The 22,114-nt window shown below is 42.5% G+C and overlaps 1 protein-coding gene across 1 annotated transcript; it reads left to right on the top strand.

The window, feature by feature from the left end:
- Nucleotides 1-3,953: 3,953 nt before the first annotated feature.
- Nucleotides 3,954-20,908, top strand: calm1b (calmodulin 1b). Its single transcript, XM_061753785.1, has 6 exons — nucleotides 3,954-4,082; nucleotides 10,891-10,921; nucleotides 13,092-13,235; nucleotides 18,408-18,514; nucleotides 18,898-19,033; nucleotides 19,749-20,908. Exons 1-6 carry the CDS (start codon nucleotides 4,080-4,082, stop codon nucleotides 19,775-19,777), a joined length of 450 nt encoding a protein of 149 aa, XP_061609769.1. The 5' UTR covers nucleotides 3,954-4,079; the 3' UTR covers nucleotides 19,778-20,908.
- The last annotated feature ends 1,206 nt before the right edge of the window (nucleotides 20,909-22,114 follow it).

Genomic DNA, 22,114 nt, shown 5'->3' with positions numbered 1-22,114 from the left:
ATTATTATACAGTGGTACAATGCCTTGCGAGGGCCCCAATTTACAAACTATTCAGAGTTAGGAGACATCGCTCGCTAGATTGTTTTGTTTTGCGAGCATAGACTTGACATACGAGTGAGCTTCAGGCATTCCACCACTTGTTGGGGGGCAGCAAATTTCACAACAAAAAGTGGAAGTACCCCCTGCCCCACAAACACACACATGCAGGTATTTTTGCCCATTTTCTTTTGTCTAACCTTGGGTGCGAGCAAAATGAGTGCAGGGAATAAATGTAGGCCTCTTATGTCTATTATACCAGCCCTGAATGTTCCGTGGGGAGTTTGTGAGAGAAACCGTTCCTCAAAAAAGGGGCTCTGTGTGCTTGCTTCAGGCTTTTTAATTGCAACTCCCAGTTAAAAAAGGCAAGAGAACTTTTTGCAAATAACAGTGGCTGAGAAGACAGTCTGACTAGAAAGTAACAGGTATGCCGAGGAGCGCTGTGCATTGGGGCAGCGGGTAGCAAAAACTGAGGACAAAAAAGCAAAAACAAACAAACAAACACAAACTAATACATGGCATTGTAGTGCTCAGAAAGAGTTTTAAAAAAAACAAACATCTCAAGCAACCTAAGATGCGCATCTTCAACTTCGACTTGAAACAGGTGATGCGGTATGGATCCAATTCTGAAACATGGAGAACAACCAAACACACAACATAGACTCCAAATAGTCACCGACACTTCTAAACGATACTAAATATCTAGACTAGCCTGGTTTACATGGAGCCTTCTATTGCGATTATAATTGGTTTAGAAGCCCAAACCGATAAAAATAAAAATACTCCATATGAAGCTTCAATTGGAATAACAGGCAAAATCTGAACGGAATTTCATTCGGTTTCACAGAGGTGGAATATTTCTTTTGCCAAATTGATCAGAAGTAAATTTTTGCCATACAGTATATACCATCCATCCATCCATTTTCCATCCCGCTTATCCTCACTAGGGTGGCGGGGGGTGCTGGAGCCTATCCCAGGTGAGAGGCGGGGTATGCCCTGAACCAGCCAATCGCAGCGCACACACAGACAGACAACCATTTGCACTTACATTCACACCTACGGGCAAATTAGAGTTTTTCAGTTAACCTTCCCTGAGAAAGGAAGGGTTCACAGAGAAAACCCACGCAGGCACGGGGAGATCATGCAAATTCCACACAGTGAGGCAGGATTTGAACCCGGGGCCTGAGAACTGTGAGGCAGATGTGCTAACCAGTCGCCCACCGTGCCGCCTGCCAGACTAGAGCCAGGAAAAGCTCTGTCTGCGCATGCTTCGTCTTGATGTAGATGCACGGTGACGTCATCCTTTACAAACGGCGTAAATATGGTGGCTCTCGAAGGAGCTCATATGCGACGGAGATCTTGTTTTGAACTACGTATGAGTTGTTTTTTAATCAAGCGTTCTTTTTTTAAAATAAACGTATAAAAAACAATCCCAACTACTTCCGTTGAATAGACGTAGACGACGGACCTCCATCTTGATAAATGACGTGATGTTCACGATGACGTGGGCATGTCTCACAGCTTTCCCGATTAAATGTAGTGCACATTATGTATAATACCAGACCAGAATAGATAACGTCACATGTAAACAGTTGACCAGAACGAATTCAATCAGAATGACAAAAAAATCTCCATGTAAACCCAGCTACTGTGCGGTTGGTCCGCTGAAGATGTGACCTTCACCTGTCAATCAAATATACGTTGCCGTTTGCTGTGGTCAACTACCGGCTGAATAACGTGTGCAAATTAAGTTATATTTAATAAACAGTTAACGTTCCCGTGTTTGTGTTAATTGGGGACTAACACACACAACAACTCGGAGAGGCGCTGACGTTTTAAACGACATTGCTGCGGTGGAGCGAGCTATTTAGCTCCTTAAATCGCTAGCTGGTAAACTCGCAGGCAGGCTAGCGAGCACGACAAACAGTTAACTTTCCCTTAAGTGTCTCTGTTGTGAAAATCTACGCGGCACATGGAGCAAGGCTGTTGAGTATTGGACGGAGCGAACACCGGCAAGAGTGTAGCGCCGGCGTTCCATGAGCTCACTAAAAGCTAATGACACAGCTGTCCAACTCTGTCGGCTCACCACAACAATGACCATTTATCGAGTCCGGAAAAACGATCGTGGTTTATTTTATTTACCGAACAATAAGTCGATAAAGGAATTATCGTGACTGGGCTACTTGTATGACAAAACAAGTTTTTTTTTTTTTTTTTTTTTAATGAAATCGACACTTTTATACTAAGCCCATGTTAAGAGAGTCACTCTATGGCGGTCTAAATAGCCAAAATACAGTACATTTAACTAAAATGTTGTCAATAAACCTAAGAAGCTTCCAAAGGAATGACATCATCAGCTTGGTTTTCCCAAATTGGTAAAGGGCAAAGGATGACTGTGCCTTATGTTATGCAAAAACTTCTGACTCATGAAAACTTGTCGAAAACAAATCCTTCTCCTTCTGGCATTTAGCAAATGCAAATCATTTTGGCACTATAATCCTAATTGACCTAAAACGGGAAATGTTTAGTCTGATTTCATGTCAGACAGTGTGTCTTTTTATATAGCGATGGGAACATTTTTTGTTTTTCAACTGAAAAAGTTTGTGCTTGAGATGTGTGACTCATTCTGGCCACTAAGTGACGCTTCGGAGTCAATTCCCACTCTGCGTTAGACATGACTTCAAGTGTGTTGGGACGTTTGGAGCAAATATGTCAGCTGCCAGCACTGTTTTACTACACTAGCACACCACAGGAAATGATTGTGAAAGTTGTTTAGTCATCACACTGTATACGGACAAACAAGAAGGAAACTGCAATGCTGATACGAAAGCTGTCAATTTCACTCGGGCCTGACACACTTGTAGCAGCCAATAGTAAATCTGCACTCTGCTCATATCATTTTCTGCGCACCAATGAAAAATAGTTACGTTTTATATCCGTAGTCGTAATGTCAGGGGATTCGAAAATAAAGCGTTTGCAGACCGATGCTGAACGGTAAATTACTTTACAACTTTTCTAAATTTATTTTTATTATATTCCCATCAAGCGCCACAGCCTGGTGCAATGCAGGTCCCGTGTGTCCAATCAGAGGAGCCGAGACATGGAGTATAATATTGCGGGTCTGAAGCAGCCAATCAGAAGCGACTTCACAATGCCGGGTACCGCAAATTCTCCAGCTTCAACCATAGCACTTCCGATACGAGCGGGATCCTTGCGCGGAAGCAAACTAGTGCTTTTGCAAGGGAACTAGAGTTTGTCTTTCAATAATTAAAAATGCAGTACTGCTTTAGATAAGCCATGGTTGATTTTTTTAAAATATTATTTTTAACACAAACCAATAATCTGCTATAATTTAAACGCACTGTGTATCTTTTATGAGTTGTAGGTTTTGTTTTGCATAAAGTATTAGTATTTTTTAACATTAATTATTGACAATACATTTTGATTGAAATGCTGTGACCCTTTATAGCAATAAATGCATTTTATCATTTTTGAATACATTACAAAACAACATTTAGACATTTCAGTTTTGTAGACCACATAGCGATCGCTAAACTCAAATTGAGTATCTCATAAGATTATGCATTTCATATGTTTATTTCATAAAAAAATAACAAAAATCTGTATTTTGTGGATTTCAATAAAGGTAAAAAAAATGTCCAATTAGTTGTCACTTTTTTTTTTTTTTTTTTTTTTTTTGGGCCTCGTGGTCGCTTGTAACCAATTACCATAGGTATTGGTAATGTTATCAGATGACATTATTCTTGTTTTACATCACAATACACACACAACGCCATATATTTCCCGCGTGTACACGTGAATTATTTCGGTTTAAAGATCATTTGCATCGCATAGTACAAGAGATCATTACATTGACGTGAAATCAGGAAGTGAGTGATCAGTGCTGGTTTTGGCGGAGGGATACAGAGAGCCTTGTGGCCGCGACGATATACACGCGTCCATCCGCCAGTGGAGCTGCATCGAAGGGACGAGCACATTCCTAGTCCGCCGCCACACACCGACAAGCACACAATCCGTTCGACATGGTATGTATTCTCATGCGTTCTTTTCATTCGGTGGGAAAACTGTATTTAACAGGTTCTGGTGGACAGGTGTAGCTTAGCACAAGTGTAAAAACGAATGCATTTATTTGAGCGGCATCAGTACTGATGAGCTATTCTGGATGCGGGGAGGCGGAAAACGCCCGCAAAAAAACTTCTTCGTTTACGCCCGGCTCGTCCACTTTATTATTGTAAAACTGGTCTCTGGATGTTTACACTCTCATTACTGGGTGCATTGATATATGCGAACGTATTGAATGTATGAAATTGGAACCGCATTTCCTCACAACTGCGCAATAACAGCCATTGGTGGAGGCAAGCTTGCTAGTGCCCCCACCCCCACCACCCCCTGCATTGTACGCTTTATGTTACTATTAGGACGATCGAACGCTAGATTGAGTTATTACGGTATAATTCTGCAGCCATAATTTCATCGAATTCTATGCATTCGCCAATGCGCACGAGGAGCGCAGGCGTGTTGGGACGCCTACCTTGCCGCTATTCAAGGCACACGCTGACATTCTTCTCTTTTAGGACATACAGGAACTGTGGGAGATGCCTTTTTAAAAAAAAAAAAATATTATTATTCCGTGGAACTTTTCCCACGGAGTCTTTTTGTTTGTATTTTTTTGTCTCCTTGAGGCCTAGCCGTGCCATGCCAGACCAGGCCATGATGGAGGGGGTGGCACTGGTGTAATGAATGGATGTAATAATATGCATGACAGTGGTATAACTGCATTGCAGCCTGTTGGGATCTTTTATGGGTCTATCTTTTGCGTTGTATGCGTTAATGGCTACCCTCTACATTATTTTCTAATGTATTAAATTGTTTAAGAGACTATTTTTCGCCAGCATCAATCGACACATGCTGTGGATTACTTTGGTGTACATAATACTCTTTTTTGTGCCTTACTGGCACGCAAAAGGATGCGGCACACACTATCATCTGCAAACAGCTAATGGAAAGGATGTGCTTAGATGGCTATGTTACTTAATACTGTAAAAGTCTTAAACATAGCCCTTTAGAGGCAAGGAACAATGTTTGGTGACTTATACATAAATCAAAATGGACCCCTCGCTACAGGGTATCGCAATCATAGTTTATCTCCCAGCCAATCAGCAAAGACTGCTAATGATAATAATAACAAACATGAGTTATAGGTAAATGTAAAGACAAAAATGTGTTTTATGGTATATTGGTAATGGTAGTTTCTTATTTCAAGTTACTAAATATAAAAAATGTAAAAATTAAAAACTATTACTTTTTGTTTCCTGTGATTATTCCATTAATGATCATGCATGATAGTTCATTAATGCCCCGAACGACTTGAGACGCTCCTCTGCTGTCGCGAGCAAGATGTCCTATTTGTGGTATTGGCTGTGATGCAGCTTCACGTTGCAATGGAGCACAGTAACTGACGTGTGGATTGTTATTGCCTGCATCCCTTGAAAAGTTTAAGCCCGTTGTCTGCATCAGTACACTCATTGGAGTGTACAAACAGCCGCCCCACTGCGGTGCAGGTATTGACCGCGCTGAGGTCTGATCTCATTTCTGCTCTGCTCTTGTTTCCCAATGCATGTTTTGTAACTCAAAGGACATCTGATCTGGCACGATGAATAATTTATGCGCTTGGCGATCAACACCTCGCCGTGTCCCGTGTTCATTCCCAGTTACTTGGCATGAGTGGTGCGGAGGAGTACCCAGCCACCTATGGCCACCGTGGCCATATGGCGGACCAGCCTTTTCCGCAGGGTGTAGGGAAGCTGGTGTTGTTTACACCCATCCTCTCTCCTCCTCCTCCCCTCTCGATTCAGCCCATAAGGCCTCACTGTCTTTTGTTGATCACTCCGTTGAGCCCATTGCTTCCTTACAAAGGCCGTGTGTGTGGGTCACGCTGACTGCGTTTGAGCTAGTGTCAGAATGAATGTAGTGTGTGTTTGTGTGTCACACCCATCTGCCAGAGTGACAGCTGTTTTTTCACCTTCCAGTTGGTGGATAATGACTCTACATCAGTGACACATAAGTGTTGTTTAAAGATTCATTTATACCATTTGACCTAACCAACGGAACCCTGTGCGATCATATGAGAGTGCAAGTGTGAAACATGAGTGGCTCCCCTGGCCCAGTGAACTCCCTCTAGCCTGCTGCAGTCCTCTTTGGACTGCAATGCTGTGGGGCTGACTGCTCAGGCAACAGTGGGTGTGGCTGACCCACTCATGCCAACCGGCAAAGCCCCCACCCCCTCTCCAGTCAACAAGCACACACACCGCAATCTGTCGGAGGATTGTGAATTTCTTCCAAGCAGTATGTGGAGAGGAAAAAGAGGTGTAAATAACCAAAAGCGGAGGTCTTGCTGTGCGCTGAGGAACAGTTAGAGGAAAAATTAGAAAAGGCAGGGATGGGCCGGTCATAGGCCTGGTGGCTGCAGCACTTCTGAAAACCTGACAGCTTGGACCGAATCCAAAGAAGGAAATCATAGCAGTGACTCACCAAACCCCACACCCAGTCCACATAGGGAAACGCAGCAGTGGCAGCCACACATCATGACAAAGAGGGTACACAGGATGCAGTAGGAGGTCATACAATTGGAATCAGAAGGGGAAATACCTTTAATATCACTCAAAAACATGATCAAACTTTCATCATATGACATGTTATTGACATGGTGCAATATTTCTACATCTCATGAGACTTTGGCCACTTATTTTTTTGTAATCCTACCACAAAAAGATAACAGACATCGTATACACATCTCTATCTTGGCATCTCAGTGCAATTTGGCTGAAAGGACCACAAGTTGACATCAATATTAAAAGAATAGAATGTACATTGTCAGCGGTCTTTATGATTTGATTATTTGAAAAATATCTATAGAACCAGTAAGCGTACGGTGGCATGCTTTGACTGACTTGTTTTAGCGGCCCCCTCTCCGTATGAAAACGTTTTCTTTTTACTTTAAAATGGCTTACTTTAACCAGGATCCCTCGCAGTACCTTGGCCACAGGTGGAATCCTGGGTCTGTTTTGCGCTTGTCGGTGCCATAAATCCCCGCGGACCGAACCAAACTGCCGCTTTTCGAGCTAGCCTGCTCCTACTTAGCCTGCTGGCTACCTAGCCACTCATGTCATCTGCCACGCTGTGTTGGATAAACTTTCTGCTGTTCAATCTGCCGTGGGCACCCTCTGCACCGATGGTTCCTTTTTGTTTCCGATGTGGCACTTCCATGATATCCGTGCAGCTCATTGGAGAGCTAGGCTAAATGCAAGTTTTCATTGGAGAGCTTGTCCCCCCCCAAACAAACTTTATGGAGATTTCTGTGACGCTACAATGCGTACATGCGCAGAAGAGTTGCGGACTAAGTCAAAATAGCGGTGGCCGTAAACAACGGAAGTAACAGCAATTCGGCGCTTGACAGAATACAGTAAGAAGTATGTTATTACTTGATTCGTTTTGATTCGAATGGGAAAATTCTGATTCGGGATTAGATTTTTCTTCCTGATCTGTGAGTCAATCCAAATCACCACTGATTCGTTCATAGCTTTACACAATCTATTTATCAATTTTCTATACCGCTTATCGTCACTAGTGTCGCAGGTATGCTGGAGCCTATCCCAGCTAATTGCGGACAGGAGGCGGGGTACATGCTGAACTGGTTGCCAACCAATCGCAGGGCACATAGAAACAAGCAATCATTCGCACTCACATTCATACCCATGGACTATTTAGAGTCTTCAATTAACGTACCATGCATGTTTTTGGGATGTGGGAGGAAACCAGAGTGCCCGGAGAAAACCCACGCAGTCACAGGGAGAACATGCGAACTCCACACAGGCGAGGGCGGATTTGAATCTGGGTCCTCAGAACTGTGAGGCAGATGGGCTAACCAGTCGGTCACTTAGCCGCCATGCTCTACACCATCCAACCATCCATCCATTTTCTTTTTCCACTTATCCTCACGAGGGTCACGAGCTGCTGGAGCCTATCTCAGCTATCTTCGGGTGCGAGGCGAGGTACACCCTGAACCGGTCGCGAGCCAATCGCAGGGCACATAGAAATAAACAACCCGTCGCACTCACACTCACACCTACCTGCAATTTAGAGTCTTCAATCAACCTACCACGCATGTTTTTGGGATGTGGGAGGAAACCGGAGTGCCCGGAGAAAACCTACCCAGGCACAGGGAGAACATGCAAACTCCACACAGACGGGGCCGGGATTTGCACCCTGGTCCCCAGAACTGTGAGGCAGATGGGCTAACCAGTCGGTCATCTAGCCACCATGCTCTACACCATGTCATACATAATTTCACACCACAAGTTAATTGTGAGTACACAATTTGTTGTATGATAGTTAATATTGAAAAGCATTATGCATTCAGCTCACTTGCCTCGAGCAATCCTCCCTGTCTGGTAAGTGATAGGTCCATCATCAAAAGATGACTTCATTTTTGGGTTTTCTAATTTTGTGGACAATTTGGCACGCTTACAATTGTATACCAGTTACGAACTTTTAAAAAGATACTTAAAACATTGTAACAGTGTTATGATGTGACAGTTTGACTTAAGAATAGGTTATTTTACTCACCATTATTTCCTGTGGGAAAATGAGTATAGAAGTACAAGCAAATTGCAGGATGATCACTGTACTCTGTTTGACATTTAAGGTTCCTCTGTAATATTAAGGATGACTTATTAATAATGCAGTGAGAAATTACCACAAGAGGGTGATAAAAACAAAGACGCGGCAGAAATGCTCAAACAATGAACCTTTTTTAAGATGGGTGACATCAGTCAGTGTTTGCCTCTTGACATTTCCTTTTTTGTTATATCGAATAGAAGCAGGAAGGTAGAAAAGGAAGCAGTGTTGTTTGTGAGAGAGAGGTTATTGAATCATGTCCGCTAATCTTATGAGTGCTGCTGAGGTTATTCACAATCCCTGACGGGCTCCATCGATTCATCCGCTGTTTGCTACGCAAATCATGAGGGCATGTATTTTGTTTTTCACATAGCTAAGTTAAAAGGTCAACTTGTGGTGTGTCATGCAGAAAGCGTCCAATTTAACTGAATCTCATCATTGTGTGAATGCTGAGAGACAAATTTTCTTTTCTTGTTGTTATGTCAACACTTGTTTTATTCGTATAATAGCGTTGCCATTACACTGGATCCAACCATTGTGTTACTCATTTGGGAAGGGTTCATTATTACTATTCTCTGCTCAAAGATCAACAACGTTTTGAAATAGTGGGCTCGGAGATGACATCCTGGGCAGAAATTGCTGTATAATAATGTCATGCTATTGCCAGAAGATAACGGAATTTACAATCCAATCAGATTGCTTTAATGTTGTTGTACACATACTAGTGTTGATAATCATATCATTGGAGAATGCAGTTAGGGATTAGTATTGGACTATTGAGAAAATTAACGAATTAGCTGTAATTTTATTTTTTTAACATTATCTGAATGATCCGGACTGCTGTTTCCAAGCCAATGTCATATTGAGCAGAAAAATGCTGCCTGGGGAGGAGTTTCCATTGTTGAAGTCATGTTGTTCTTTAGCCAGAAAACTGAAACAAGAGCACCTCTGCTGGGTGCAGCAAACCATTGCACCACATTTTGCCTCAGCTGCTTCGGCATGCAATTGATCAGTGATCAGTTCCACACAATCGATGTTCCAATAAGTGATTTTTATGCCCCCCCCCTAATTGCTATGATGCATTTACCAGCATTAAACTTGTCAGTTCACTTTGGGTATGCTGCAGCAGTTTGCTTAAGCCATGCGCTATTTCTTGCTAATCTAACTATTTTGTTAATTTACTGGCGAGACTTACAAAAATAACTGCAAAATTTGATTGTTTTTCCGCATCTCTGGGATTCAGTGGTGACCTCAATGTGCGTCTGTATCCGGAGCTAATTTGCAGGTACAAACATAAGCGCACCAAACTGCTGTGGGAATTGGCTTGCAGGCAGAACTGGCAACTGTTACTAATTCACTGGAGCCATGGGAATGGAAAGTTTTGGTGTCAAGCAAGATTGCCATTCAGGGGTGTGCGTGTGTGCACATTTGTGACAAATCATAATTGTTTGTTTGTGTTGTTTTTTTTTGCTGGAAAACAGTGTCAAAGACAAGAAATGTTTTCTAATGCAGTGAGTTATCATTATCAAGCTAGCAGCAGTTAACCCCTTGTTGGTCGATAGACGCAATCGATTACCATGCTGGCCTATGTCTTAGACGCTGTCAGAATGTTGGTCTCCAGAAAACATCGTCTCGTGTATGGTTCTAGTCTTCCTCTGCAAAATCCGAGAACCCATCTCACAGATTCACATTTAATGAAGTGACCTTCGACATCCATAAAATGTGTGTGATTGCTTTCACAGCAATCAAACTGTCACCAGGAAACGAGATGAATTTAAAATGTCATGAAAGCGTGATAAGGATCACATCAATTTAGCACGGTCAGATCATGCGTGGAGCAAAAAAGTAATTTGGACAAGAAAAAAATGCAAAAGAATGTAATTTACAGATTGGCACTCATGGGACCTTGTTAATTTGGAGTCTTGTCACTGGTAAATCTTAGCATCCCCCATGAGTGCATGCTATTTCAGGCCTAGCTCAGAGGCCAACAGAGCCCTGAACACGGTCTCCAGTGTTGAAACGTGTAGTGGTGGGTGGGTAGGGATGATGTGGAATGCGATGACCAGTACATCTGGGATTTTGGAAAATGTGCATGCTGAGTAACTTGTTTGTTTGCCACCCCCGCTCACCCCTTCCCTTCTTTTTCTCCATCCACAGGCCGACCAACTAACAGAGGAGCAGATTGCAGGTATGAATGGCCCCATTTCATTTTAGTCAATGAAGTTTCTCTGTCACACCCGTTACGTAACGTGGCTCTGTTATCACGGCATACAATGAAAAAAGAATAATGAAGGACTTGCACTCCCTTGGAAGAGCGTTAGCTTTGCGGAATGAACAGGGATTTACTAGAATTATTTACATGGGACCCATGGAGCACGTCCATCCATCCATCTTTTATTCCGTTTTCTTCACTAAGGTCGTGGATGTGCTGGAGCCTATCCCAGCATCCAATCACATGGCACGTATAGACAAACAATAATAAACATTCACACCAATGGACAATTTAGTCTTTAATGATGGATGTTTTTGGAACGTGGGAGAAACCAAAGTACCTGAGGAAAGCCCCCACAAGCACAGGGAGGGCATGCAAACTCAACGCAGGAAGCCCAGATTCGAACCCCTAACCTCGGAACTGTCCACCGTGCCGCCTCCCATTTTTTTAGTTCTACAATTTCTTTCATTCACTACACATGAACCTTGACAATTAAATAATGTAGGCTTGTGTTGTAAAAAGAACAGAAAAGAAATTTGTCACTGTCACAGGACCAATGAATATCAGTTAGGCATCTCACAATTTGCAAAATAAATAAATATAAGCACTCATTATCAACACACTTGTATATAGAACAAACAATTGTTCACATTTAGGAGAATGACCATATTACTATTATTGTTATTACCGTATTTTCGCGACCATAAGGTGCACCGTGTTAAAAGGCGCAGTCTGAGTTACGGGGTCTATTTCTGTATTTAACACATACATAAGGCGCACCGTATTATTGGGCGCAGGCATGGTAAAACATACACTAGCTTAAAACATACGGTAGCATGCATGCACGCTAAAACATACGCTAGCATGCATGCTAGCGTATGTTTTTAAAAAGGCAGCGGGAGCAAGACTGAGTTCGGTTGTACTTTATTGAAGTATTTACCAATGTAAACAGTAAGTTCGGTTGTACTGTATTGACGTATTTAACAATGTACTCACGTTATTTTTTGATCAATCCTCATCCACAAATCCATCAAAGTCCTCATCTTCTGTATCTGACATGAACAGCTGAGCAAGTTCTCCATCAAACTAGCCGGGTTCCCTCTCGTCATTTTCGGAGTCGGTCTCGTTGCCGGGGGTCTGTTCAGCAATGATGCCGGCGTTTTCCTGCTTCCTCCACTTGCGAACCATGGATTCGTTGATCTTGAATTCTCTCGCGGCTGCTCGATTCCCATGTTCCTCCGCGTAACTGATAGCTTGCAGTTTAAACTGTGCTTCGTAAAGCGTGTCTCTTCGTAGGTGCCATTTTCGGGGGTTCTTAGCCAAACCGATGTTGTTTGCACATACCGGCACTGTATACCTACCTACTTTAGCGTCCGCATGCTGTCCTCAGTCACGTCCGCCTTCCTCCGTATAAGCAGCGTGTCGGCAGGAAATGCTCCCAGTCAGTTAAGCGGAGCGCTCATTAAAGTCACACAACAACATTTACAGATTTTGGAACTCGGTGCACACATAAGGCGAAATTACATTATAAGGAGAAAATTTAAGACTTTTAAGTGCGCCTTATGTTCGTGAAAATATGGTATATATATTACGTAGTTAATCAATTATTTACATATGGGTATTGCACATTGTTTCCAGATAGTGTTGCACAGTTCTTGTTGATTAGATTTTACTTGCGGGTAAAAAGGAACAATTGGTTCTTACTTTGGGGGTTGAGGGCAGATGCTTTTCACAGCTTTGTGGTTCTAGACTTGAATGTCTTGTGGCGTTTTCCAGAGGGAAGAGGGAGAAAAGTGAGTGTCCGGGGTGGGAGGAAATGGGGATGCTGTTTTGTTGTTGTTGTTTTTTCCCCATTAAACCCACTCTGTGGCTAATTAGCTTTTGCTAAAGGGCCCAAAGTTAATCCTCAATACTTTAAGAAGCCTACCTTTTTACCCTTCACACGCTAGTCTTTTTAATTAAAAAATTACTTTTTTATTTTTTATTTTTATTTATTTATTTATTTTTTACAGGGGCCTCTGTTAGTTCTTAATCAGCAAACACGTGTCACTTACTGTAACTGTTTTGACCTTATTGTGTCCCAACATAAGCATCCCAAAAGTAAGTAGGTGGCTGCCTAACATTATCATACTCTGCCCTCTGCCAGAGTTCAAGGAGGCCTTCTCCTTATTCGACAAGGATGGCGACGGCACTATCACCACCAAAGAACTTGGGACCGTCATGAGGTCGCTGGGTCAGAACCCCACAGAGGCCGAGCTGCAGGACATGATCAATGAGGTGGACGCTGACGGTCAGTATGCCCTTTTCTAATGCATCAATGACTGAGTGAGTGAAAGTGGTGAATAATCAACATTATGGTAAAAGGCCATCAAAACTGTTTGGTGCTCGACTTGTCCCATGTTAAAGCAATAGGAACGAGCATTTTGTCCAACTACCATTCACCTGTGGGTGTGTAACGAGTACCCACTTTTCAACCTTGAAGAATCATCAAGGTGGAGGGTCAAGTAGTTAGATTCACTGACAGTTAGCATGAAGCCTGTGGTTAGCAGGGAAGTATGGCCCAAAACCTCAGAATCATCCACTTATTTCAGCAAGTACAACAAAACATCCACGATTTAGTCCAGAAGAATGCAGAGCGAGCGTAGCAAGATCTTTTTTTTTTTTTTAATGCAGTGGTGTCTTGTTTATTTGTCACCTCCCTTTTCTACCAACTGTCCGAGCCAACTGTGTGGCCAGCTTGATTTTCTGACATCACAGTCCCTCTGTCTGCAATTTAGTCACTGTGTGCTCCAGCTCAACCGTTTGCTGACAGTGTTAAGTCATTCCGGTGTAGCTGAGGAGAACAAGTCAAGTCTTTGCATAAAGAAAATAAAAAGAGGTGACCAAAATGCACGCCGCAAGAACAATAAACAAGAATGACAAAGGGCAGGGTCTAAAGGTCACTGTTCAACCTCCACTGACTTTTCATCCTCCTTTGTTATGACTGAAAGGCAGGAAGAGAAGAAGAGGTAACCTTTGGTCAATACACTTGAAGATGTTAGCTGTCAGTGTTGGCCAGTTTTCGGAAGAATTCAGTTGCCTTGGATACAAAGCAGTGGACTGTACTTAAAACCGATAGGTGGCTGGCCTACTTTTAAAACATTCCACTACATTTCCATGACTACCGGAAAGTCATTGATCGTTGATGTTAAGGAATTAACATAGGTATGTTTATTTCAAGAAAAAGCTTTTTCAACTATTCGTCTTAACAATTGGGCATTAAATACTTTTCGGGAGAAAAAACAACCAAAAACAGAATGGCAAGACAAAGGCAGAAAATTGGCCCCACTAAGCCTCAACACATTAAACACAATAAAGTAGCTCCATCTTACTGGTTCTTGCTGAGCAATACGAGCATGTCTGGTGGCAGTGCAGAGATCTTGATGCGCAAACGCCGCTTGCCTTGTGTAAACTCATTCAAATTTGTTGTCTGTCAGTGTGCAGGGCTTGAGACTGCAACTAAAATAGTAAATAAAATAAAAGATTAGTACTAATCCCCACTCAGATTCATAATGACATGACATCGATCCGTCCCCTCCGCTTTTTTTAATCACCCCTTCTTCCCGAAGTCAGATCTCAAACTCGGTAAGGCAGACGAATCTTACAAGCCTGACATGGAAGTCGCGCTATCTGCTTCTCATGTAAATTCTCATGTAATTTTTTTTCTTCAAAAATGTGTTTTATTCTGTATACACTATAGGGAAATATTATTATAATATTTTGCGAATATCGTATCTCGAGTCACTGTCACGCTTTACTTCATAAATGCATCTCATGCTGTACCTCTCCCAAAAAGGGTGTGACCAAATCATGTAAAAAAAAAATAAAATAAATAGTCGCACCAGTGCAAAAGTTAGTGTGGAGCCCTGGTGTGTAGGGTAGCAGTCGAGGGATGGGACAGCCTACGAATGTTCTGAACTCCATTAGTGTCCGACCAATATGGATATTTTTTTAGGCCGATTGCGATATTTGGCATTATCAGAATCAGAATCAGAATCAGAATCATCTTTATTTGCCAAGTATGTCCAAAACACACAAGGAATTTGTCTCCGGTAGTTGGAGCCGCTCTAGTACAACAGACAGTCAATTTACAGAACACTTTGGAGATAAAGATATCAATTACGGGGGAAAAAATACTGTTTTACAGTACATTGTCCTTTAGTATTTGTTCACATTAAAACTTCGCAGATTTTTGTAGATTTTTTGGGGGTGGGGGAATTTTTGTTTTGTCATTTATCTTTGTCTTGTCATGTATTAATGTGTAAAAAAAAAAAAAATAATCTGCCGATGCATCAGTCAGGCCCTAGTTTCCACGCCATTGAGTACATTAGCTGATGTCATATTGTTTCGTCACGCTGCAAACTAGTTGAACTGAATGGCTACGAGACAATATTAATCAACAATCGAGGGCACACAACCAACAGAATTCTTCACAATCTCTTAACTGACTTACTACTAATCAGTAATTTTGGCCGCCCCACCTTTTCAGGGGCAAATATATAGCCTTTTTAGTACAGCATGTTCACCATATGTATGGAGTGTTTTGCAAAAGGTAGCACCACATTTTGTGTGTGGGGGTTAGCACGCTTCCACGTCGCTCGCACAGGTTTCTGGAAAAAAAGTGCGTGTGATAATAGCGCAGTTTTTTTGCCAGATTCTCGTGAGAACACATTGACCCCAGCTGTGCCATGTCAGCTTATAGGATTTCATAAATGGGACCACATCGATGAGGCGGAATCAATTAGCCCATAGGTTGGCCGCCCAACTATCAGAGCGTCCTCTCGCCATCCTCAGTGCCCACCCCCACTCTTTCACTTCCACCCAAGAGCAGCAAACAAGCATTTCCGCACACACACATCCACACATCAGCAGCAACATCCCCTCGTTCTGCCTCTGCCTCCCTTGGCTGATGCAATCTAGGTCAGACAGCAATGAAGCTAGTAATGGAAAATAAAAGTGGTTACATAAGGCCTCTCTTGGCTTTGCACATCCAGTACCCACATCAGCAGTCATTAGATGTAAGCTGGCCCATTGAAAATCACCTTTATTTACCAAACAAGGGGCCTTAAGCAGCACATTCAACTGAATGGAGGAGAGGGTGGCAGCTTCAATGTGACAGAAATAGTCTCAGTACAATTTATGCACACAACAAGTTAAAAACAAACAATTTTTGTTTTTGAGACAAACAAAAATGTGTGTTTTGTTTGTTTGACACACACATCTGACATAATGAACCTTTATGGCAGTCAGACGTTAAAAGACCTGCCTTTAAAAAATAGTGTTTATTCCATGCTTGTGTCATAAAAGCCAGCACTCTTCCTCAAAGAGCTTCATGAAAGAAGCCTAAACTCAAGTGCACAGAGAAGCCTCAGCCTTCTATAGTTTGCGTCAGCGCCTCTTATGTGTAATCACACATCTCCCACTCGGTTCACTCCTTACACTCTCCTCTTCGCATCTCCCTCATCTCCGACGCCCACTCCCCCCCTCCCTTAATGCTCATCTTTTCCTTTACTTCCCTCCCACCAATAGCCGTCACGCTTCCTCCCAGTCTTCACATGCCTCCTTGCGTCCATCCCTCCATCTCGCACCTGTGGTGCTTTTGGGGAGCTACTGCTCGAGGGCTTGCTCGGTTCTCTACAATGTTGTCCCCTACCTTTTTCCCATTGCTGTCCCTTCCTTCTTCACCCCCCTTGTTGCGGAGCGAGTTCTCTTGATTGTGCTGGCTCTTTTCTGTGTTAGATAACAGATCTTGGATTGTTTCCCTGGGCCACGAGATCACCATCTGCCCTATCACATTACCGCATCCCTTTTTGTTCCCCCTATCCACACACATACACACTCACGTCGAGATTTTTTTTTTATCTATTGCTCTCTCTATCTCAAGGCGTTCTTGGTCATTTTCTAATCTGTACAATCCCCTCGCCCGTCTGTGCCACCCGAGGGCTAATCCCTCTGGGTGCTTTTCCCTAAGTGTCCCCGACCTTCAAGTGTAATTTCATCAGACCTTTTTCAATTGAGTTTTATAATCATACGATACCCCTGGATTTGGTCCTAACATGTAAAAGCAACTTCTCAACAGAATCCAACCTCCAGCTCCCCCTTATAGCTCCTCTCCCTGTCAAGTGTGTCTGATCCCCTGGTAATCTTGCCTCCACTTTAACAACATGAATATTGATTTCGGTGCACGCACACATGCAGCACCAGCACAGCATCCATCATGAGAACCAACCAGCTTATTGAATCTTTCCTGAGAGGGATGTGGATAGAATCTGTACACATAAGTCAAGAACAGGTGTGTGGGGGGTCCCAACTTTTTTCAACATAGGCCAGTTAGTTAATTGTCAAACTAACGCTCTTTGTCTCAACTGATTTTACCCGATATGCGTTCATTTAAGGCCTTGAATATTTTCTCTCCAGTCATTTTTTTTTTTGTCACAGTACACAGTAACAGAGTGTCCATGTGTGTTTGTTTATATTTCTTCAGTTAGCAAAATCTATCCAGCCATCCATTTGCCATACTGCTTATCACATTCAAAGTCATAGGGACCTAGAACCTATCCCAGCTAACTTCAAGCAAAAAGCAGACTACACCAAGGACCGTCAGCACCAGTCAATCATAGGGACAAAGCAAAACACAATCAGACAAATAAGCTTTATTTTGTAGAAAAGGTTGATGAAGGTAGTTTGCATTAATAAATGCTGACTACTGTATACTGGGTATCAAAAATCCGATCACGTCTTAAAATATTGTGATATAATCTTGAGTCCACTCCTAGAGTGATGAGAGGTCTTAAAATCAAAGCGGCTGAAAAAGGCACAGTATATATGAATTTCTGAATTGATGTGACCCAGTACTGGTCCGTGGCACGTGATGGAAACCCCCTTAACTAAGGACATTCCCGCTTCCTCCATTTTGTTCTTCTTCCTCCACATCTCTCCAGCTGGGTTTTCCTACCAGGAGATACGAGCCTTTGATTTATACGACCTTCCAGCTGTGCGCGCTCTGTCTGCATTATGGATGAGTGGCTATGGGTCTTCCCCAGCCATCCCTGACCCCCCTCCTGGAATACTGCTGCGCGGTGTGTAACATATGCAGCGTCTTCGCGGGGCTTCCCTAAGGAAGCCACGCACAGTCCCTCTCACGCCAACATCCCGCACCTGACCCCACGCCTCCTCTCGACCTGCAGTCACTGCATTTGTCACAGCAACAAAAGTGCCCCGAAAATAAATTCGGGCTTTCTCAAGATTCGCCACCAGGAAATACTGATGCCGCGCCTGATAATTCAGACGGGATGGGAACTCTGAAATTAATGCTTTTATTTCTGTGCTTTTCATCAGCTAAATGTTGGGTCATGTCATCTACTTAGCTGCTTTTATGTAATTGCCATTTGGATTAAATGGTGCCTCATTGATTTATTTCCAGGTAATGGAACCATTGACTTCCCAGAGTTTTTGACCATGATGGCGAGGAAAATGAAGGACACAGATAGCGAGGAGGAGATCCGTGAGGCTTTCCGGGTATTTGATAAGGTAAATACTGTAAATGTACAGTAAATGTCTAGATAAAAACTCAATCAAAGGTTGGGTAAGACCACCTAGGATCAAAGACTAATAACACTGACTAACACGCATCTTTTGGTCAATTGTCCTGCATGCCTCTAACATTGTGGGGAAGTACCTTTTCGATTCCAGCATGAATGTGCCTGAAGCACAGGCCATACAATCGTAGTGGGAGGATTCATTATCAACAGAATCGAAGTTTGTGATGAAATAGATGTGAAATTTCTGGCCAAGAACCAACCAACTCCATATTTTCTTCCATTTTACGTCACTTTTTGGAGCTTTCCATTGATTGCACCACTCCCAAAATACGCATCGATTGAAATGTGCGCTGCCACAATGCTTGTGTCCAGGATGGAAACGGCTACATCAGCGCCGCAGAGCTTCGTCACGTCATGACGAACTTGGGCGAGAAGCTAACGGACGAGGAAGTGGACGAGATGATCAGAGAAGCAGACATCGACGGAGACGGACAGGTCAACTATGAAGGTAATCCCAGTTCTGACCCTACGACATTTATCTAACGCCAAGTCGGACCCCACGTACTGTAGTCTCAATCACCAACCTACGCCTTGTAGTAAAGTCATAATTAGTTATTATTTGGATGGAAAACACTTCTAGGCCATAAATATAAAATCAATGCAAAAAGGGGAACAATCTTAATTAATTGCACGCCATTCATAATCGAAAAAGCATCAAGTCGAAACCCCTGCACATGTAGCACATAAGCGAGATTATTGGTTTATGATTTTATTAAATGTAGGAGGGCGACACAAGTTTGGCACACTTGACAATACAGGTACTGTATGTCCCTCATGGTTATTATTAGTGATGGCAAAAAAAGATTTCTCTCCCCCCCTGCTGTCACTCATGAGACACTGCGCTCATCTTGTTGTTTACTATGTCCACTAAGTGAATTGCCCCACTTTTGGACAATCTCCAAAGCTCCCTTTATCCATGTACAGTTTTTCCCTGTAGTGTTTCCCTGGGTTCTCTACTCGCATTTATTTTGGATGAACACGGCCGCTGTCTGAAAAGGGGACTCTCATTAGAATGTGCGCACAAAATCAAGTAGATAATTAACAAATGATATGATTTAAATTCATATTAATATCACGAAATAATCTAAATAAATACAAATGATTGAACATATTTTCCTGTGACAACCGGATGTAATTTTGCTTTTTCTTCTTTCTTTCTGCAGAGTTTGTACAGATGATGACTGCAAAGTGAAGCTTGCTCGCCCTATTCTGTCCCCTTAGAAGAAAAAACAATGAAAAAAATGGGAAAAAAAAAATCCAAATGTTTTACTTACCTCTTGGAGAAAAAAGTTCATTTATTCATACTGTTTCTGTATAGAAAATAATTGAATGTTGAAATACAAGATCCCTCTGTCCACACAGAGAAATATTAAGAAAAAAAAATACAAAAAATATCTGCATGAAAAAGATGGTTAGTGATCCTTCCCTCGTACCTCCCTCCCTCCCTCCCTCTTTCCTCTGGAGATAATTTAGCATCAGTACTGAACAAATAATAACTTTCACCCTGTAACGACTACTTTCAGACTAAAGCAAAGAAGTTGGTGTCCAGTTCCATTTGCTCGTAGTAAATGTCCGGGCTGGCCATCTCCTCTATATCTCTCTTTTTCTGTTCTTCGTGCATGCAAGCTTGAGACCGGAGCACATACAACCCCCCCCCCCCCGACCCCCGTCCCTCCCTCGCCCCACACCCTGACACTCCTCCGGGCTATCAGAGCGTGCTGATTCCACTATACGCTTTCCTCTTAATGGTTTGGTACAATTTTGTTTTTGTATTTGGAGAGGAACCCTGTAATGTTAAGATGAGAGGCTATTCCAGGTTCTGACTCATAAAGCATAAAGTGGAATGGGACTTAATTGTATGCTAGTTAAAATTGAGAAAAAAAAGTTAAAAAAAAACATTTAAAAAAAAAAACCATTTTGGCATGTTCTTTTATTTTGTGTTTATGTTGTATGGATGACCATCTTAGTAGTTGTGTGTCCTGCCCTTTAAAAGGAGGAGGGGGGGGGGGACTTCAAGAGTCTTACGGTGAGCTTTCTTTCTTTGATTTTTTTTTCTTTCTTTCATTCTTTCGCTGAGATGGGAGTGTCTGTCCTGTTTTCTTGCAAGAGAGAGAATCACTGGCCTTCACTTTTCTTTTTCTTCTGTTTCTCGACTCGGACGAGTGAGCGTTGTGCTGCGTTCACAGCACACGCTGTTAAGGAGCACACCGCCGCTCTTCATCTGAGTTCAGTTTACATTCATTCCAAGTTGTACATGCTATAGTTTTTTTTTTTGTTTGTTGTTGTTTTTTTTTTTTTTTTCAAATAAAAACCATGGACTTTATCATGTCTTTTGTCATTATTTTTTTTCAACCATTTATTTCTATGCTTGGTTGCAAAAATAGATAAAAGTAACCTGTATTTTTGTCCAATAATGATACTGATGTGTCAATAATAAACGATTGTAAGCATCTGCACGTGCACTGTTGTTGGGGCGGGGCCATTGGTGTGTCATGCCATGCTCAATTATATGATTGTGACTGAGAGGCAGCAACACACACAACTACAACGCCTCCACTCCTGCAAGAACTGGATGGTTGCTAGGCAACAGGAGCAGGCTGTAACTGGGATGTCAGTTTTTTTGTTTTTTAAGGCCAGTGGGAGTTTGAATAAAGCCTTTGCCAATGACTCCATTTTGGCTCGATCTGGTAAGACAAATTCAGCAGTAACATGCGGTGAAGGCAGAAGGGCGTTTGCGTCGCCCCTTAACGCCGTCCTACTTCAACATAAGAAGTCATCAGAACTGCACTGGTCTGCTATATTTGGACCGCACTTGACCATGTTTGGTAGGCGGCTCTCCTCCCACACACCCTCGTCATAAGCATAGCTGCTATTTATAACACAACTTTGTACCCCTGCCAATGTAGTACAGTTTCATTTTCACCCTTATCTGTGGCTGTGAATCTGACTCAATACTGTGACAGCTGGCCATTTAGGCTTATGGAAGTGAAAGTATAAAAAAAAAAAAAAAAAAAAAAAAACTGCAGTTGGTCTCCAAGTGGTGCCTCCATAAATTTTAGTTAGAAGCATACAATTGAGACTTCTGAGGATAAACAATTGGTTTTGAGGTGACTGATAATTGTATCAACAAATAGGTGCATCTGGCCTTATAGTCTGAATTTCAGTACAATTCTCTCTGCAGGCATGCTTTAATCAAAAAGGCCAAAGGTCGACAGGGAACCTCACATCTACGGTTTCGCACATGTTCACGAACAAGTTACGTCGTCAAACCTTCACACAGCCGGGAAACCAGCTAACCAATCCCACTAAAGGAGGGGTGTGGCTTGAAGCATGGAAGAGAGGAAGAGACACCTGAGCACCCTGGCAGTTAAATTAAGAACATAAATATTTCAAGTGTAAATGAAGCAACGCATTGCGGAGGCCGTAATGTGAGAAGTAGCGGCCGGTCCAGATATCGTGTGTCCCGCCCAACCGCACCTACCTTGTAAAAGAACGAACACACTGAGTTTGCCCACCACTTCCTTGTACA

This window comes from Phyllopteryx taeniolatus, chromosome 18 (genome assembly GCF_024500385.1).
Source record: "Phyllopteryx taeniolatus isolate TA_2022b chromosome 18, UOR_Ptae_1.2, whole genome shotgun sequence".
Taxonomy (NCBI): domain Eukaryota; kingdom Metazoa; phylum Chordata; class Actinopteri; order Syngnathiformes; family Syngnathidae; genus Phyllopteryx; species Phyllopteryx taeniolatus.
Note: the sequence above shows the minus strand (reverse complement) of the source record. Positions and strands in the feature narration are given on the sequence as shown.

What these genes read in the sequence shown, in the direction of transcription:
- calm1b (XM_061753785.1), top strand. An exon ending in CAATGAGGTGGACGCTGACG is followed by an intron (nt 13,236 to 18,407) that starts GTCAGTATGCCC and finishes ATTTATTTCCAG; the next exon opens with GTAATGGAACCATTGACTTC. An exon ending in CTTTCCGGGTATTTGATAAG is followed by an intron (nt 18,515 to 18,897) that starts GTAAATACTGTA and finishes GCTTGTGTCCAG; the next exon opens with GATGGAAACGGCTACATCAG.